Source organism: Rhamphochromis longiceps, linkage group LG5, assembly GCF_057381845.1.
Source record: "Rhamphochromis longiceps isolate RC_006_pf linkage group LG5, R_longiceps_female_GT1.1, whole genome shotgun sequence".
Taxonomy (NCBI): domain Eukaryota; kingdom Metazoa; phylum Chordata; class Actinopteri; order Cichliformes; family Cichlidae; genus Rhamphochromis; species Rhamphochromis longiceps.
In genome coordinates, this window is record NC_140561.1 from 11,962,428 (window position 1) to 11,979,237 (window position 16,810).

Sequence of the window (16,810 nt, forward strand, 5' to 3'; positions counted from 1 at the left end):
AGAAGAAGAAGAAGAAGAAAAACCTGTTCAGAGACCAGGTTTTTCTCAATACGGAAGGAGTATGAAAATGAAGGAGTATGAAAATGAATGGCAGGGACAGGGGCTGTGTTGATTGACAGTGCAATACTGTCCTATTCCTTTTGATGAGATTAAATTGTCATGACCTCTCAGATATGGAAATTGAGGCACCGATGTGAGGCTTCGGAAATGTCAACATTATTAAACCAGTTAAAGCACTTAAAGGTGCAGTTAAGTCATTTCTCCTGCATTTTTTTGACTTCGGCACAAAAGCTAAATATGTATAAGTTTATTATACTGTATGTAAATTCTAAACTTTATTAATAACATAAGCTCTCAAAATGGAGTAAGACATTTAATGCTGACGCCAAATTTTATTTTGTTGCAAATTATTATTATGGAACATGGTCATTAGGCTAAAGTAGTCACCCTTTTAAAAAATAAAATAAAATATGAAGACCTATAACTGGAAATGATTTATAGACTTATAGACATATTTCCTGTAGGTGATCACAGAGGCTCCTGATTCATTGTACTATTTATTTGAACCTTTCACTCACAATCAAAGTCTTATCCCGCAGTGGCCTATCACAGCTGCTTTAATAAAAAGCTAATATCTCGGGGGCTCTTGCTATACTTATACTGTGGATCAGGGGCAGAGGGGGTAAGTGGTGTGTGAAATAGACTCCAGTTAGCTGATGGACATAAGAAAGGGCTCGGATGGTTGGTTGTCACTCACACAGCCAGAACCGCTTTTGCTCCATCTGAAGTTTAAAAAAAAATATGAATCTAAATTGGCTGGAAAATGCATTTTTCTACCAATAGATCCCAGAAGTGGCACGGGGCATCATCACACAGAGTCATTCGGAGCAAAGACGGTGCACACCGCCTTGCCTGCTCCGCCGTGCGGTAGGAGGGGTTGTAGTGACGCTGTTATCCAATGGGCACCGGCTTCCTCCGGACGGAGCGCAGCGTCTCTGTCTCAGCGGCACTTTTGCGCCAGACAAGTACGGTCGGCGTCTCACTCAGCAGTGGAGAAGCGGAAGACAGCGCTCCGGGAATTACTGAGGTGTATTTGGCGAAGAAGACTAATCTTTTCCTCTTTTTACCCCCCACCAACACGCGGGTTTTGCAAAGATGAACGCTGGCTGCGTCATCTTGGCGTGCACCTTACTTGTGGGCGCATCCTCGGTAAGATGAGTTAATTTCTACACGTATAGTCGCCCTAACAGTACGGTGGAAGTGCTGCACTGCTGTAGTGCTTACTTCGGTTTTTGCAGCGCGCTGCAGGGGCGCTCGAAAGTGGCCGTTAACGGATCAGCTTTTGCGCTATGATGGCAACACGATTTGTGTAACAGAATCCCGTGTGGCCCATTTGAAGTTGGTAATTATGTCGGCTCTCACTGCAGTGGAAAAGTCACTGATAACTCTTCGCTTGCCTCCACATCCTGTCGTCCACATAAACTGCAGTGCATTATTGCAGAGGACAGTGGTTTCCAGAGGGGCTTCTCGTGCTGCTTGCTGCGATCAACTTCGTTTACGCGCTCTAATGTCTTCTTTTGTTTTGAGTTAAGGGTTTAGCGCCTAATTACGGACTTCGATTCAAGAGGCAAATGAGCAACAGTATAAATAGCTTATATATATTTTTTTAAATATCCAAACTCAGTCAAATGATGTACTTATTATTATGGGGTTTTGTTGAGGTGTGCTGATAGCAAAGCCGAGTTAGGGGTGGGGGGAGCGCAGTATAATTTCTTTAGAGTAGCATTGATGGTGCGATGAATAAGGTGCATCCCTGGGAGTGCATTCTTCCTCCCCACTGGATAACGTGAGCCTACGGCTATGTCTGTATATCAGCTATATATTTAAATGCACTTGGCTTTCACACATGCGCACAGACTTCAATCAGCGTGCAATGTATATATTTCATGTTTGAACATTTCCAGCTGGTCATTCTCACCATCTTTCTAATGCTCATTAGTCCTGCCACTTATATTACTTTTCTTTGAGTTTCATTATATTCAGAATGTGTGGATCACATTATTGCCTTAGTCATGATGATTATGGTCCTTGAAATAGTGTGTCACGCATTCAGGGTGTAGTCCACCTCTTATACTCCTGCTTCTCGAAATCCTATGTAGACAATAGAGTAGGTAAAGATGGATTAAAGTAATTTATTTCCCTTTAATTCCTAATCTAAGTATCTCCCGTGAAGCTTGATGTATCTTTACAGTGAATCTAAGCAGGTGCCTGCAGCTCCAGAGTTAGATTTCCACACTGTGACGGTCTGAATTTCAACGTGCTGTAGTCTGAAACAAATCATTCACTGTGGCAAGAGAGACTGTGAGATTCAATATCAACTCAAAGAGGCCGTGAGATCAGCTTGTGACCCTGGTGGCTGCAAGTCAATTTGCCAATCTTAACAGGCTGCCTTGTTTTATTCCTCAGGGGAGTAAGGCAGGCCAGCCCCTCAAACCCCCGTGCAGACCAGGCTTCTCCCAGAACTTCTACACGGTGATTGTCTCAAGAGACTTACTGCACGGCCAGAGCATTCTCAAAGGTAAGCCTGCCGCTGCTGGATCTCATTTACCGTCTGATGATAGTTTCTCTTCTTGGCCCAGATGTGTTCCTGACTAGTGTGATCGAATGAGTAGGTTTGCGTATACTTTTGCGAGTGGTAGAAGGAATATATTATGGTGCGCGAATGACTTCCGACAACGCAAACTTGCCTGGGCAACCTAAGAAACCCATCTCGAGCACAGGGATATCATTTTATAATTAAGCAGAAGGCTTGGGGAAAAAAAACTCGCCATGCCATTAAAAATGATGACTGTGTGTGTGTGTAACGCATTCTGTTCAAGAGTTTCCATGTGGTGTGACGGCGTATTGATAAATGAACAATTGCTTTACACTGCTGTAGTAAAAACAACACATTTGTTCTTTGTTTGATTGACTGAGCAGCGAGATCACAGAGCAAAATAATCTTAATAGCTTCTTCCCCTTTCTGCACGTTGCAGCTGGAATGCTCCAAACCTTCTTCTTTTCTTTCCACTTTTCATTGTAATATGTTTTCCGTCCTTTTTCTTTTCTTTCTGTTTTTTAGAGGAATTCAATTCTGTTGTTGTTCGCTCCATTTCTTTTCAGTGGAGGCAGTGTACTGAATCTACAGAAGTTCATCTCCTGCCATTTAAAGGATGCTCTTTTTTTCTTCAGTGTGTCTCTTCTGTTTGCTGGTGCATCCTAACCATATTGGAAATGAATCCAGCACCTTTGACATTTGCTGGATGTGCTTCTATAAAACAGAACTTCAAAAATTCTAGATGATGAAATTACCCCCAAGACGAGAAGAGAGGAGGCCGTGAAGTTATATTACTTTGGTATTTTGAGCATTGCGAAGCTGCACCAAGTTCCTGCTATGAGAGTTCAGGGACTTGGTTTTTAAATTGGGCCCAATATTTAGGTTGTTTCACATTTTCTTCTCTTTTTTTTCTCATCCGTTGCAACTTACATCACTGTTATTCATACTTGTGGGTAACAGCTCAACAGCAGTGTACAATAAGCTTACCTCTCCCCTGACACTTTGCCTTTATAGCCGAATATTTGTCTATTGTTATGTGAAATGCTATTTGCCAGGAGGAAATGACATTCTCATTGTAACAGCTGTTCGAGCATTTTCTGACTGCAAGGAAAACAACTGAATTATTCTGGAGGTTATTTTGTTATTTAGGTAGCTGACAAGGACAGTGCAGCTGGTCAGTGGGGAGCCAGTTTGCCTGAAGGGGCTCAGGGCTCAAGGTTTCAGCCTGTTTAGAAATGGGCTCAGGCATCCTCACTGACCCAAGCAGTATTAACGGAGAGTGATATGTATCCAGACTAGAGCAGGGCGATATGGCCAAAAATATTTATCACGATATATATTTGAAAATTTGCGATAACGATATAACTGACGATATAATTGATGCGAGACAAAATACAACTCCACAACATTACTAGCGCAAAAAGACAACCTTCCATTTATTTTCACGTAAACAAGAAGCTGGTTTTTATGTGCTTTTATGCTTTATAAAAATGTAACAGTGCAAATGCAAATTCCTTGCTGAAAGTTTAACCAAAAGGCATTTCCAGTAGAAATGGGCTGACATATCCTGAGCATAACCATGTATAATATCCACTGAAGTTAAAAAGAGGTGCTTTGCAACATTAAACTGCAGTGTGCAGTACGCATTTTTCGGACCATAAGGTACACGGGATTATAAGGCACATTAAGCGAAACAAAGCAGTCAGATAAATCAAACTTTATTAAACTCATTCTTCTTGCTTCCTCCACTTCTGTACCATTGATTCATTAATGTTGAATTCTCTGGCAGCTGAGCTATTCCCATGTTGTTGCAGTATATTAATGACTAACCTCGTATTGTGGATGGATTATCTCAGTTGTTCTCCTGACTGAAGTTTGGTCCGTTTACAGCATCCTGCCATGCGATTGCATTTGTCTCTAACCATGAGGAACCTTCACGTTAACTTTTATAAGTGGAAAAGTGTTAGTGTTCGTCCTCCAGCTTCACTGTTTATGTTATGCTAACATCGCTGTGTCGCTAGCGATCACGTAGCACATCATTATATACCAGCTAGCCCAACTTCAGTAACCCTACAAACGTCACTACTGTTTAGTTTCCTGTCTTCATTTATGTTGGAAGTGATAGCAGAGCTGTACGTTTGAATTTTTTCAGAAATCTCTCAGTCAGAACATGCTATATCATGCTTAGGTAACTAGCGAAACTAGCGAGCTAACTTCCGCTAGCTTCCTGCTAACTTCTAACTCCGTTAAATGTAATAACTTTTGTTTTCATGGATGCCTGGAAGTTAAACTTTATAGTTACACCTGGTAAAGCAGCAATGCTGATCGTTTTATTAAAGATCAAAGAATTTAGACAGTTTTCAACTCTCAGTGATGCTGCAGTGTTGTTTGACCTGAAGTCAAATATACGGAGTTTGGGACCCAGATTACTCCCAGATTTAAGAGCATCTTAGTCCGACAAATACGACAATAACAACGGCCGCTTGCATGTTCTGCAAAAAAATGTGCTTTGTTGTGTATCTGACGGACAAACACCAAACCAGTTCCACATCACGGAAGTTGCACCATTTTTACAAACCAACAATCGGCCATGTGCGTATGAAAACAAAGGCACTGCGCATGCGCGTTTTACTCCCATTCTATCGCGATATTTCATTTTCCTATCGTTGCCTAACATTATACCGGTATTACCGTGAACGGTATAATATGGCCCAGCCCTAATCCAGACAGATATTGTATGTCGATTCCTCCTTTATGCTTGTGGGTGTCTCGGGGTGTGGGGGTGTTACATGCATGCGATTCAGCCTGGTGTACATATTAGCTGACGCTTGAATTCGAGAAAATGTCACAGCAACGCTCAGCTGCATTAGTTTGATGTATCTTACGTGGTGCGTCAGCTCCGGCTTTGATCCATATCGCCTTTGCTTCAAGTCTCCGTCTCTCACTGTCTGTCTGCGTTTGTTCTTGGTAAAAATCAATCTGAGAACCATATTGTCTTCCTCAAAACTGCCATTCAAAAGGATATAGCTGCAGCTGCTTAAGTTCTCATGCACCGCCTAATGTGAATTGGCTAGCGTTACTTAAGGTTTGCATTCTATACAGTGGGACACAATGTGGGAGGAAGTCTTTAATAATAATGCCACAATATGTATAACCTGAATCTGTAACTTAACAATAAAAAAAAAAATGAATGGATGTAGAATGAAATTAAAGGAGGGGGTGGGATGCTCAAGAGCTGGCTATGGGGGTTGCTGGACTACTGAGGTCTGTGTGGCTGCTGTCTCCCTGGAGAGATGGACAGTGAGCAGTTGAGGGAAGGACCAAAAAGCTTTGGCCCAGCAGGTGCAGTGTGAACCAGGCTTCTGTTTCCAGTCACTGAACAATATGTGTGCCTCTCCTCCTTTCATGCTGAGGTTGCAGGGGGAGTTGTCTTTCTTGTAGTTTGTTGTTTTGATGCTGTGTGGGTAGTTTGGCAGGGCTACACAGTATTTTCCTGTCAAATTCATTAACAACAAACTGCATTTATTTAAGACTTTTGAAATGTTTTTCTCTATATTGTAGATGCATGCATGTGGCCATTTATGACCAAGACCCGCAGCGTTTGCTTAAATGTCCAAACTGGTGTCCTGTTACACTTTCTGTTACTGTTGACAGTTTTGAATTGCACACGTGCAGTAATTAAAATGAATGGGCTACCTCCAAGGGACCCACTGATTTTTAAAAATCTATTTCAGTATAGACCAACAAAAATATAAATTGTAGCGTTTTAAATTTTTTTTTAAATTTTTTTACATTTTTTTTTTTTTTTAAGATTTGGATCCGCTTGTCCCCTTGCAGGGCCAATGCTAATCAATACAAAGATATTCAGGGTGATAACATTTATCCTGTGAAGAAACAGTATGGTCTCTTCCAGAATGAAAATGACACCATACATAGGATGTGAGGGATATATCATATTCTGCGGGATTGGCAAAAACAGATCGCAACCTAAGTGATCACCAGATATCGGACCAACATGTTAGACAGCGCTCTCTCCCACCTTTGTCAAAACAAACACACACACATTGGAGTTTAGGGTCTGGTGGGGGTTCCACCTTTCCAAGAGAGGGCAGCATCTCATGACCCAACACTGTCCTAGAACATCTTACGCTCTGTTAATGTTTCACTCATCTGTATGCACATGTAGTCTGTTTTATTTGTGAGGATTAAAGAAATAACACAGAGTAAAGGTTGAGTAAGGTAGCCACACTTGAACTGGCAGTTCAGCAGAGTTCACATTTAATGCCTTTAAGCCATAGCCTATCAGGGGACTCCGAGCTGCAATTCTATCTGCATTGGATGCTTTAAGAGTCCATGAGGGAGGGGAGTTTTCTCAAGCCACAAAGGATTGTGTAACCCTTTCTTTATAGGAATCTATTTGGCATCACCCTATATCTCACAGAGAGTCTTCAGGAGTGTCATGTTTCCTCCTCACTCTTTTTCATTTGTGGAGTCCTGCACAGGTAAAACTGGAATATTCACTAATAAAGCAGGTATAATAATATTTTGTATTGCAGCAATACCTTCTTTTCTTAATGCTATGATATCTCAGATTTATCTTTATTGGTCATGATTATTATATTGGGAATGAGAATGAATCAGTAGAGTGCATGTTTTTTTTCTGGATTTGACAAAATAGAAACCAATAGACACTCTCTAAACACATTCTGCCATTAAAACTTGTCAGCAGTTATTATTGGTATGGTTTAATATCCTTGCAGCTTTTCTGTACTTCCTCCTGTACAGTACAATGCAAAAGTCCCAAGCCTTTGATGTAGTCTTCAGGAGTAGGTCTCCAGGCTTCTTGATGAACACTCAAACCTCTTCTTTGGATGTTGGCGGCTGTTTGTTCTGTTCTCTGTTGAGATGATCCCACACTGCTTCAATAATGTTGAGATCTGGACTCTGGGGAAGCTGATTCATGACTGTTTGCTTGGATCATTATCTTGTTGAAATCTTATTGAGTCCATTGCCTGTCAGATGTTTTCTAGATGGTATTGCATGGTGGATCAAAACCTGACCTTACTTTTATGTGTTCTGAACTCCTTTAATTTTGAAAAGATCCACATAACCACTGGCTGAAATGTAACCCCAAAACATAAGAGAGCCTCCACAGTTTTTTACAGATGGCTGTAGATCCTCACTGTTTACGTCTGTCCTGACCTCCTCCATGCACAATGACAAAAATTCAGAAATTCCAAATTTGAATTCATCACTCCATAAGACCTGTGGCAACAGATTTTCAGTTTTGCAAAGTGCCTGATGACGCAATTTAAAACTGGTTCTTTGCTAACTTGTTTGCCATGTGTGCACAAATCCCGTGAGTTTAGGTTGTTTTTTTTAAATTAATTCATAAAGGATTCATATTTCAGCCTTAAGTGGCTTTAAAATAACAAACAAACAAAATCCTCTGAAAATGGTCAGGTACAAGGACTGGACTGAGAATGAGCAAAAAAGCAGCCAATGCCCAAAGGAAAAATTTGAAAGACCTTCAGAAAGCCTGGAGAGCTATTACTCAAGACCACTTTAAAATATGACAAGAAAGTCTGGCTCCTCGGAAGCAAAGTATGAAGAAATGACGGGTGCCTCCAGACTTTTGCACAGTACTATAGGTAAAGTGAAATGTCTGCTCAAGTACTGAAAGGTCATTGTAGAAGTGCAATGCATCATTCAGTGTCCTCTTAAAACATTTTTCACTGGCTGAATAGGTTTAAAAAGGCTGTTATTGCTTTGAGGTTGACCACAGAAGACCTTTGTTTAACTAAATCACAAATCTCTGCGCTGCCGCAAAGTTGTGCTGAATAAATCATCCCATGCTCCCGTGGATAGGTTTATCTGAGGCAGGGTCAGGATTGGAGGGGAAGGCAGTGGCACACAGGCGAGCAGACAGGCAGGCCCTGAGTCGTGGTCCGTGCAAATTCCCACTGTGGGCAGATAAGCCGTGAAAAGAAATATTCCAGTGATTGCACATCACTGTGTAAACCATCACCCCGCTCCAAGAGCCGGACCAGTCACCTAGGAACAAAGGGGATGTGGTCTCAGCACAAAAGAAATTGATTCGAAATACGGTTTGGTCAGGACGCTGTCTCTTTAAGTCACTGTGAGAGCATACTTGAAAAGACAATAGTGATGACTTTTGCCATTCCAGCAGCACAGTGAACACCACATATTTCTCCCTGTGTTAGCAAGATATGATTGATTCAGTAGATTCCAAAATATCATATTTTTAAGCCTCACACTGAGGAAGACCACTTTATTGTGGGCAAAGGAAAAATAAAAGCACAGTGATGAAAACTCACTGTTTGTGGGATAAAAACATCAGGATAGACGTGCGCTTTATAATGTCATTGCCATGTTTTCACTTCCCCTAGACGATGAACTCGGAGATGAACTCGGTTATGAAAAAATATAATCCACAATAAGATGTCTTTCCTTGGTTCCTTCATCCTTGGGTTTTTAATTTAAATTTGGGTCTTGCGGTGCGTACAGGAGAAAAATTAAACACACCGTCCTTTAATCTAAAAGATTAATTTAAGGAGGATTTTGCCTTCATCAGCTGTACGCTTTCAGCATGGATTTCCTGTTGTTTAATTCCATCTCTAAAAGTTACACATACAGAATGGCTTGTAACATGACCCCAATTAGACTACAGCAGGAAAATCTGGCAAGGAGCCATATCTGCTTTGAAACAGCCAGCTCAGCGTTTACTCTAGCGTGGAGAACTTCTGACTCCTAACCCACTATCCAAAGTGACAGGGCTTTCATAAGTACGTCCAGACCCAAGAACTGGGGGTGAGTCGGGAGAGGGGGGGGGGGATTATGTTTCCAGGCATTTGATAAGCGGAATGCCATTTTCCTTCTGACTCACGAACGTCTCTCTTGTCCTCCGGAGAGTCTTTCATCTCTGCAGCCAGGACCTGCAGTCTGTGGCGAGCTGATAGAATACAGGTACAGAAGATGAGCCACATCATTTCTCTTTATCTCGCCTGCCTTCTTACCAAACCAAGCTACGCTCCTATATCCCTCAAACTTCTTACATACATGTTGAGCCAATTCCATCAAGCAAACCACCCAAGATAAAGGACAAGCCACAGCACAATGCTTTTTATCCTGTTTTGTAGTCATTTTCTCTTCGGAGGTAGTAAGTAAAAAAGGGGCTTTTGATAGATAGGAAACTGGCTGTCGGCAGAAATATCACCGCTAGGGCCTATTTGTGAATTTTAATAGCGCTAGTGGACTGATCTTGACTGTGCCCCTCTTAACTGTATACTACTATTTGTTTAGTCTCGTGGTTAGTCACTGGGTCATGGCCTCTACTCTCATGGAGTTTCATTACAACACAGATAGCTTCATTGCGGTCCCGTATGATGCCCTCTGAGAGACGGCCGCGATTCATCTCGAGCTCCTTGTGTTTAGATGGCGATAAGCTGTCAGAGACAAACCCAACCCCTTAGACTCCTGCTGCATTTTAAGAGCACCGTGCAGTCTGTTTGGTACGGTTATGCAGTAGATCTACATTTCCTGACAAAATAGCTAATTGTGCCCTGAATACCGACCTTCAAATGGAGCTAACCACGATATTATCAGACCTGTGATTGCATCTGAAAGAGCTGGCGGCCGTGGATTAAATCATAGAGTGATTATAAAGAAAAAAGGAAGAACTGGGCACTTCTGATGGTGTTAGCCAAAAAGAAGTCCTTGGCAAGGGATTAACGGATAAGAAATGAGGCTGCGTTGAATGGAGAACTGGAGACTTTACTACTGTATTTCAGGAGTTGAGACAAGGGCAGATTTACACAAAAATATTCATGGGAAGTTTTAAGTATTTCTCAGAAACTATTTCCAGATTACACTTTGACCCTCCTCAATAGGTTTTTCGCACGTTATCAAAGTAGTTTTCTGAAGACGTGAACATTACCTCCATTGCTCATCTCCTTGTCTTCTGGGAATCCTATTTGCATTTGTTCTTGAAAACCTTTTTAATTGACCACCCTCGCTCACAATCAATGTGTATTAGCCCTTTGCATCTCAGTGCACTTTAACGATCTGTGGCCTTGATTAAGACTCCTTTTTGTTGCAGGGCAGAAATGAACCATTATCCCACTAGGAGACCTCTGTTTCACCTTTTAGCTGCAAGTGTAACCCAGAATGTAGCAGTTCATTACTGAGGTTTTTTCCCCCTCCTGCCCTCTGGGCTTGCTGGATTTACATTCATCTAAATACAAATCAGGTGTTCAGTATTGAAGCGGTGAATCTTTAGCTGAAATTATTTACTTGCATATTATTATACTTGTTTGTATTATCATGACAAAGAACACTTGAGTGTTATTTCAATGGATTATTGGATAGATAATAGTGATTACAATTAATACTACACTAACCCAGCCAATGAGTTGGAAAAGAAGGGAGTGAGAGCTCAGTGCAAGCCTTGTCTGCTTGAAAATAATGTGGAAAAGCTCAGTTTGAACCGATTTTCTGTTTTTGCTACCCGTCGGAAATTGTGCCTTTTCAAAGTCGTGATTGGCTTTGAGTCATGACAAACTTTCTTTTCTTTTCCTCCTTAGAAATGAAATCCGCTTGGCAATAAAAAAGCTGAAATTCACGTACTGTAGACTACATATATTCTCTAGCTGACCCCTGTGAAGTCGTGCTTGAATGTTTAGTGTCGTCTGTGCCACCTTTGAGATTGTGTATGTCTATAATTACTCTGGAGTGGATCTCGTTCAGAGGAGATGATTCGCCAGTCTTCGCACTCATTCAGCGCCTCTCCCGGACACCAAGAAATCAAGTGGAGGATGAGAGTTTGAAAGAGAGAAGAAGGAGAAGGAGGTTGAAAAACAGCATTCTTAAGCACCATCTTTCAAACGAGCTTTTTGTGCACTTTTGAAGGACACCATAACATTTCCATCACCTCATCAAGTTGCTGAAGCGCAGCACGGTGGCACGGTGGTTAGCACTGTTGCCTCACAGCAAGAAGGTCCTGAGTTCAATTCTACCATCAGCCCGGGGTCTTTCTGTGTGGAGTTTGCATGTTCTCCCCGTGTTTGCGTGGGTTCTCCCCAGGTACTCCGGCTTCCTCCCACAGTCCAAAGACATGCACATTATTCAATTAACCTATCCCCACAATCTAAATTGCCCATAGGCGCAAATGGTTGTCTGTCCCTGTGTGTTAGCCCTGCGACAGACTGGCGACCTGTCCAGGGTGTACCCTGCCTCTCGCCCTATGACAGCTGGGATAGGCTCCAGCACCCCCCGCGACTCTGAAAAGGATAAGCGAATAGATGGATCAAGTTGCTGTTTTAGAATATGTGTTTACTGATGTCTACCAACCAGAACTCTCTGGTAGGCAGACAACCATGCCTCCCTGTTTTCTTGCCCCTCCTCCACTCTCATGCCTACGTCAGGGGCTCAAAGTGACTTATGGCTTCTCAGTTTCTTGATGAATTATGGCCAAGAAGTTTGACCTTGTGCCGCCACTTGACCTCACATGTCCCCCAACAGTCATATCCCCAGTCCAAAGCACTGGAAGAGATGAAGAACATGGCCCAATCAAAGTGATTTACGTCAGGCTAGACTAAAAGCATAGATCCTTCTAAGCTGCTAGTCTGTATTGCTCTGTACAGCCATTTCAGAAGCTATGGGGTTTTTGCTTAATTAAAAGACTACACTGTCAAGATGCCTTTGTTCTACAAACTCTAATATCAAAAAGGTCCTCGCCCGAGAGAGGCTTGCACTCTACTTTGTCCTTTGGATTAATTCAGCTTGGAATCTATATTTGATCAGGGCACTCGCATGGTCTTGTTTTTGCTATATTCTCTGGTTCATTTTTTGTTTAATGGGTAAACACACAGTATATTTTGTGTACTGGCCGTGTCTGTGTGTTTGTAGGCAGTGCTCCATCCAGAGGGTGATTATTTTAAATGGAGAAATTAAAGGATTACAAATCAGCCCTGTAATCCAGCTGTCAATCTCATGGCTCATTAGTAAGCAAAGGAGAGGGATGAGGGAAAGACAGAGATATGCAGCACACTGTGAGAGAGGCATACCTGTTTTATAGCGCTACATCTGACAGTCACCCAGAAAGGAATGTTGTCTGCGTTTTTCTGTTAATTAACAACTTTCGTTGCTTTTCATTACTTTTAAAAAGAAGGATTGTTTTCACTGTGATTTCGACTTCAAAATTCAATTTGTCACCTGCTGTGCAAATGTGAAAACATTTTTTTTCGCATATTTGGTAAAATATACTAAATTAAAATAACACAGGCTGTGACATTTCGAATAGAAAGTGTTCGATTTTTACGACCGATACTGATAAACAGGTTTCAGCGATAAACAATATTTCCTGACATTTGCTATGTGTACTTATTTATTGATTCGTTTATGTTCCGCCCTACTCTGCTCGGGTCAGCTGCTCCAAAGACATGTTGCAAAAAAAGGAGGTTGCAGAGTGCCCTCTAGTGGACAAACTATGCATTATCTACACTCATAACATGGTTGAAGGGTGTTTCTACAATCTTTACTTTTTACATTTTTTTTATTAGTTGTCAGAAATGCAATCCAGATCTTCAAATAGCAAATATTAGTTGATAATATTCGGATAAATTAGCTGGGCTCTAATTTTTAATCATGTTAAACTGTCTAATATAGTTTGCCGGTGTCGTGTGTCGTCTGGCACTGGAACTTTGGCAGCGGGTTGTGTGGGTTTTCGGGGTGGGGTGTCTGATTCTGGTGTATCTCACTCTTAATCACTTTGGTGTTTTGTTACATTTGAAGATTAGGTTGACGACTTGGGTTACTTGTGGTTTTCCTCAGCAGCTTTTGCACTGTGGTGTGGTGCATTGTCCTGCTGAGAGGAGGTGGCTGATCTGCATATGGTGGTGGTGGTGTGGGGGAACTTGGTCTGCAACAACATGTAGGTTTGGCAGTAACATTCACATAAATGCCAATGGCCCTCCAGATTTCCTAGCAGAACGCTTTATAACAAGATGTTCAGTGTTACGCACCTCACTGTCAGTGGTTTTAATGTCGCTAATGTTGAGTGCTGCTTCACCGTAGCTGCTACTCACAGTTGATGTACATACCGCGTATGTGTGTGTGCGTGCTGTAGATTAGCCTCAGAGTTAAAAGATATACAGCATCCAAACCATTTTTCACCAGGCTCTGAGGCACATAAAAGAAACGGTTTGGGAAACGATGGCACCGTAAAAGAAAATAGAAACACAAATCTTGACTCCATCATGGAAGGAAGGGGGGAAATTACATTTCCTATGGCGGTGACGCGTTTTGGATTTGATTGTATCAATTTGCTGTCTATTTTGATCTAAAAAGAGGGCTCTGTGAAGGCTTATTTGCTCCTGCACAGTTACTGTGAATACCCACTGCTGGGAACTATTCCTCACATAGTTCTTCTCATTTAATTTAACATTCCCTGTCATCTGTCTTTTATTCTAACATTTTTCATGGGTTGTACTTCAGCTATGTATTTGTCTCAGGTTAAGTTTATTTAAACTTTACACCTTCCTACTTGCACTTGCATATAATCTTGTAGTCACGATACAGACAAAGTGTCAAGGTGTGTTTCTGCTAAATTTGTGGCATCTTCTACTTCTATAGCTGTGACTGGCTTGATTTGCTGAAAAGATAATGTTGTTGCCACAGCATAGAGAATTTATTTGAACTTTCTGCAGGCAGAATGTTTCAAAGAGTTTATTCTGTCCTTGATTCAAGTGGCTGATTTGGAAATCCCAGTATGAAGAAATGCTCCTTCCTGTTGTGATGCAGATTTGATTGTGGGAGGCTGATGAATCTGCAAATATGGTTTGCTGACCAGAACAAACAAAAGAACTGAATCGATTCTGTATCCTGTATGCCCTCATTGCCAGTGTTAATGTCAGTGATGAATTATATTTTCCTTTGTTTTTATTACTGACTTTGTTTTCCTTCCGTGAACACATTATCTCTGCTGTCTATCTGTCTGATTTCCTCTTTCTCAGAATCTGAGGGAGCTAATCTTGCTATTACTGCTTCCTTTGTGAATCCAATTTCTCAAAACTTACGTGCCTGATTTATATTTAGAGCCGGCGTCAAGCAAAAGGATCAGGTCACATATACAAACGAACGCGCTCCCGTACAGTACTGCAGAGGTCCCTGTAGATGTTTGCAGAAATGTTAAATGTGCTTTGACCTCCCGATGGTTTATTTTATACACAGCAATAATGCAGGTGGATTTGTTATTCTTCTGTGGAGAACAATTCATTACTGTTTTATATAAACCTTTTTGCACATTTTTTATGTATGTTTGTGGGCTATGTGGACAGGCACACACAATTGGTGGCTTAAAGCTGTGAGCAGTTTAAAGCCACCAGCATTCAACAGTCAGAAATCCACATGGAAAATCATTGTCATGCTAAAAATGTCCCAGGCTCGCACATAAACATGTTTTTAGTTGTCTCTGCATAACAAAATGTAGTGTTTCAATATGTTTAAGTTTGACTTTAGGCAATTTATGCTTTATTTTTAGAGAGGCTGGTAATTTGCGGTGCAACGAGGGAAAATCTGGGGTTGAGAACCCACTTTTTTTGATTGAAATGCGGGAGCAAATCAATATAGCCCTCCTTTTTCTGGCAGCGTGCACTGCAGACACACGCTGGTAGCATCGATCACCGCTTCAGAAGAATCACAGTTTTCCTCTCTCGCTTTGCTCCGCCTCTCTTCCTCGCTCGTTCTCGTTCTCTTGTGTCTTTTCTCTCTGAAGCCTCGTTTAGGTTTTCAGATAAAAATAATAGCTCTGAGAACCAACAGAGAAGAGAGGGATGGAGGAGGAGGAGGGGCCGGTGGTGTTGGTGACAGTGTTTGTGCTCTGCGCCACAACCCAGCAGTAAGACAATAAGAGGCACTCTGACTAACTGTGGCCTCTGGGAATAGAAGCCTTCTTATTGCCACAAACAGCAATTTAGCCTGGGTAAAAGAAAAACGGATATTACTGTGTCATCATGATTACAGCCACCACAGGGCTGTGGTGAAGTGAATGATGGCTGTTTCATCCAGGCAGCTATTTAAATCCAGTGTCAAGTTTATAGCTGTGCAAACCAGTCTTAACATCAAGGCTAATCCGAATGATGACACGTCAGAGCTGCCACAGATAAGGAAATATGGTCTTGCACTGGAGTTTGTTCATATTCCTGTTTGTTCAAAGCACAGTATTTATTACACTCTTGTAGTTTGCATACAACAGTTTATGTCTCTGCTTAAGCATGTCGCCTTGTGATTTGTAGCCTACAGGTTACCGTTGTCCTTTCTAATCTGGCTGTCTGAATTCTAGACCAGAGGACATGGAAGGCTTTGAACGGCTCCCTCAAAGTATCATTATGAAGCGGAGAGTTAAACGTCCTGCTTGAGTAAGCTCTCCTGCCCTGCAGGGCTGTAGACCTACTGCGCATAACTCACCTGTCATGAATAAACATGCGCCATCCATGGCTTTCTGCTGGGTCTCCTGATTTCGCGTTATGATTCACCGCTCGATTTGCATCGCTGTTATGCTTTTCCAAGTTTATATTAAACTACAGAAGTACCATGTGATGCTCTGACCGCAGCGATGGTCACGGCTGTTATTTTTAACTGATGGCGTTACATGCTCGGGTCAGGTTCGGGGTCCCGTAGAGCTCATTATTGTAGAGCTAGGGTGGATGTTGGCAACAAATCAAGACCCTCTTCCACTTCAGCCCTGCAGCGTGTCAGATGAAATACGAGGAGGATGTCGGAGGAAGGCCTGAACATCACTGCAGTCGTATGTGATCCACATAGCAAGCCGCACAACTGTTTACTCTGACAGTGAGTAAACGACTGGCTTGTTCTCATTCTCCAGTTTTCAGTGTGACAGCTGTATAAAGAAGATCATTGAAAAAATAAGACAAAAATTGTTGACGCCACATGGTTTTCCTTTTTAGTGCTAATTCGAGTCGCGTGCATGTAGAGACGTGGTTGCACTGCGGTTTATGAGAGTGAGATTTGCATGTCTGATAAAGCCGCTTGTGAATCACCGCTATATATATATATATATATATATATATATATTTGTTCATTTGGTTCATGAGCACAAATGAACCAGCTGCTAGTTAACGAGAGACACCCGGAATGGCTAACTGAAGGCCGGACGGTCCTGATCCCCAAGGACCC

General features: G+C 41.8%; 1 protein-coding gene across 3 annotated transcripts in view; it reads left to right on the forward strand.

Annotated features, from left to right (window-relative positions):
• The first annotated feature begins 1,010 nt into the window (after positions 1-1,010).
• Positions 1,011-16,810, forward strand: part of cdh4 (cadherin 4, type 1, R-cadherin (retinal)) — a 232,468-nt gene continuing 216,668 nt past the window's right edge. For all 3 annotated transcript variants that reach the window (XM_085405856.1, XM_085405854.1, XM_085405855.1), the window contains exons 1-2: positions 1,011-1,209; positions 2,467-2,578. In XM_085405856.1, coding sequence (XP_085261982.1) covers positions 1,156-1,209; positions 2,467-2,578 — 166 coding nt within the window. In that variant the 5' untranslated portion in view covers positions 1,011-1,155. The remainder of the gene's footprint in view (positions 1,210-2,466; positions 2,579-16,810) is intronic.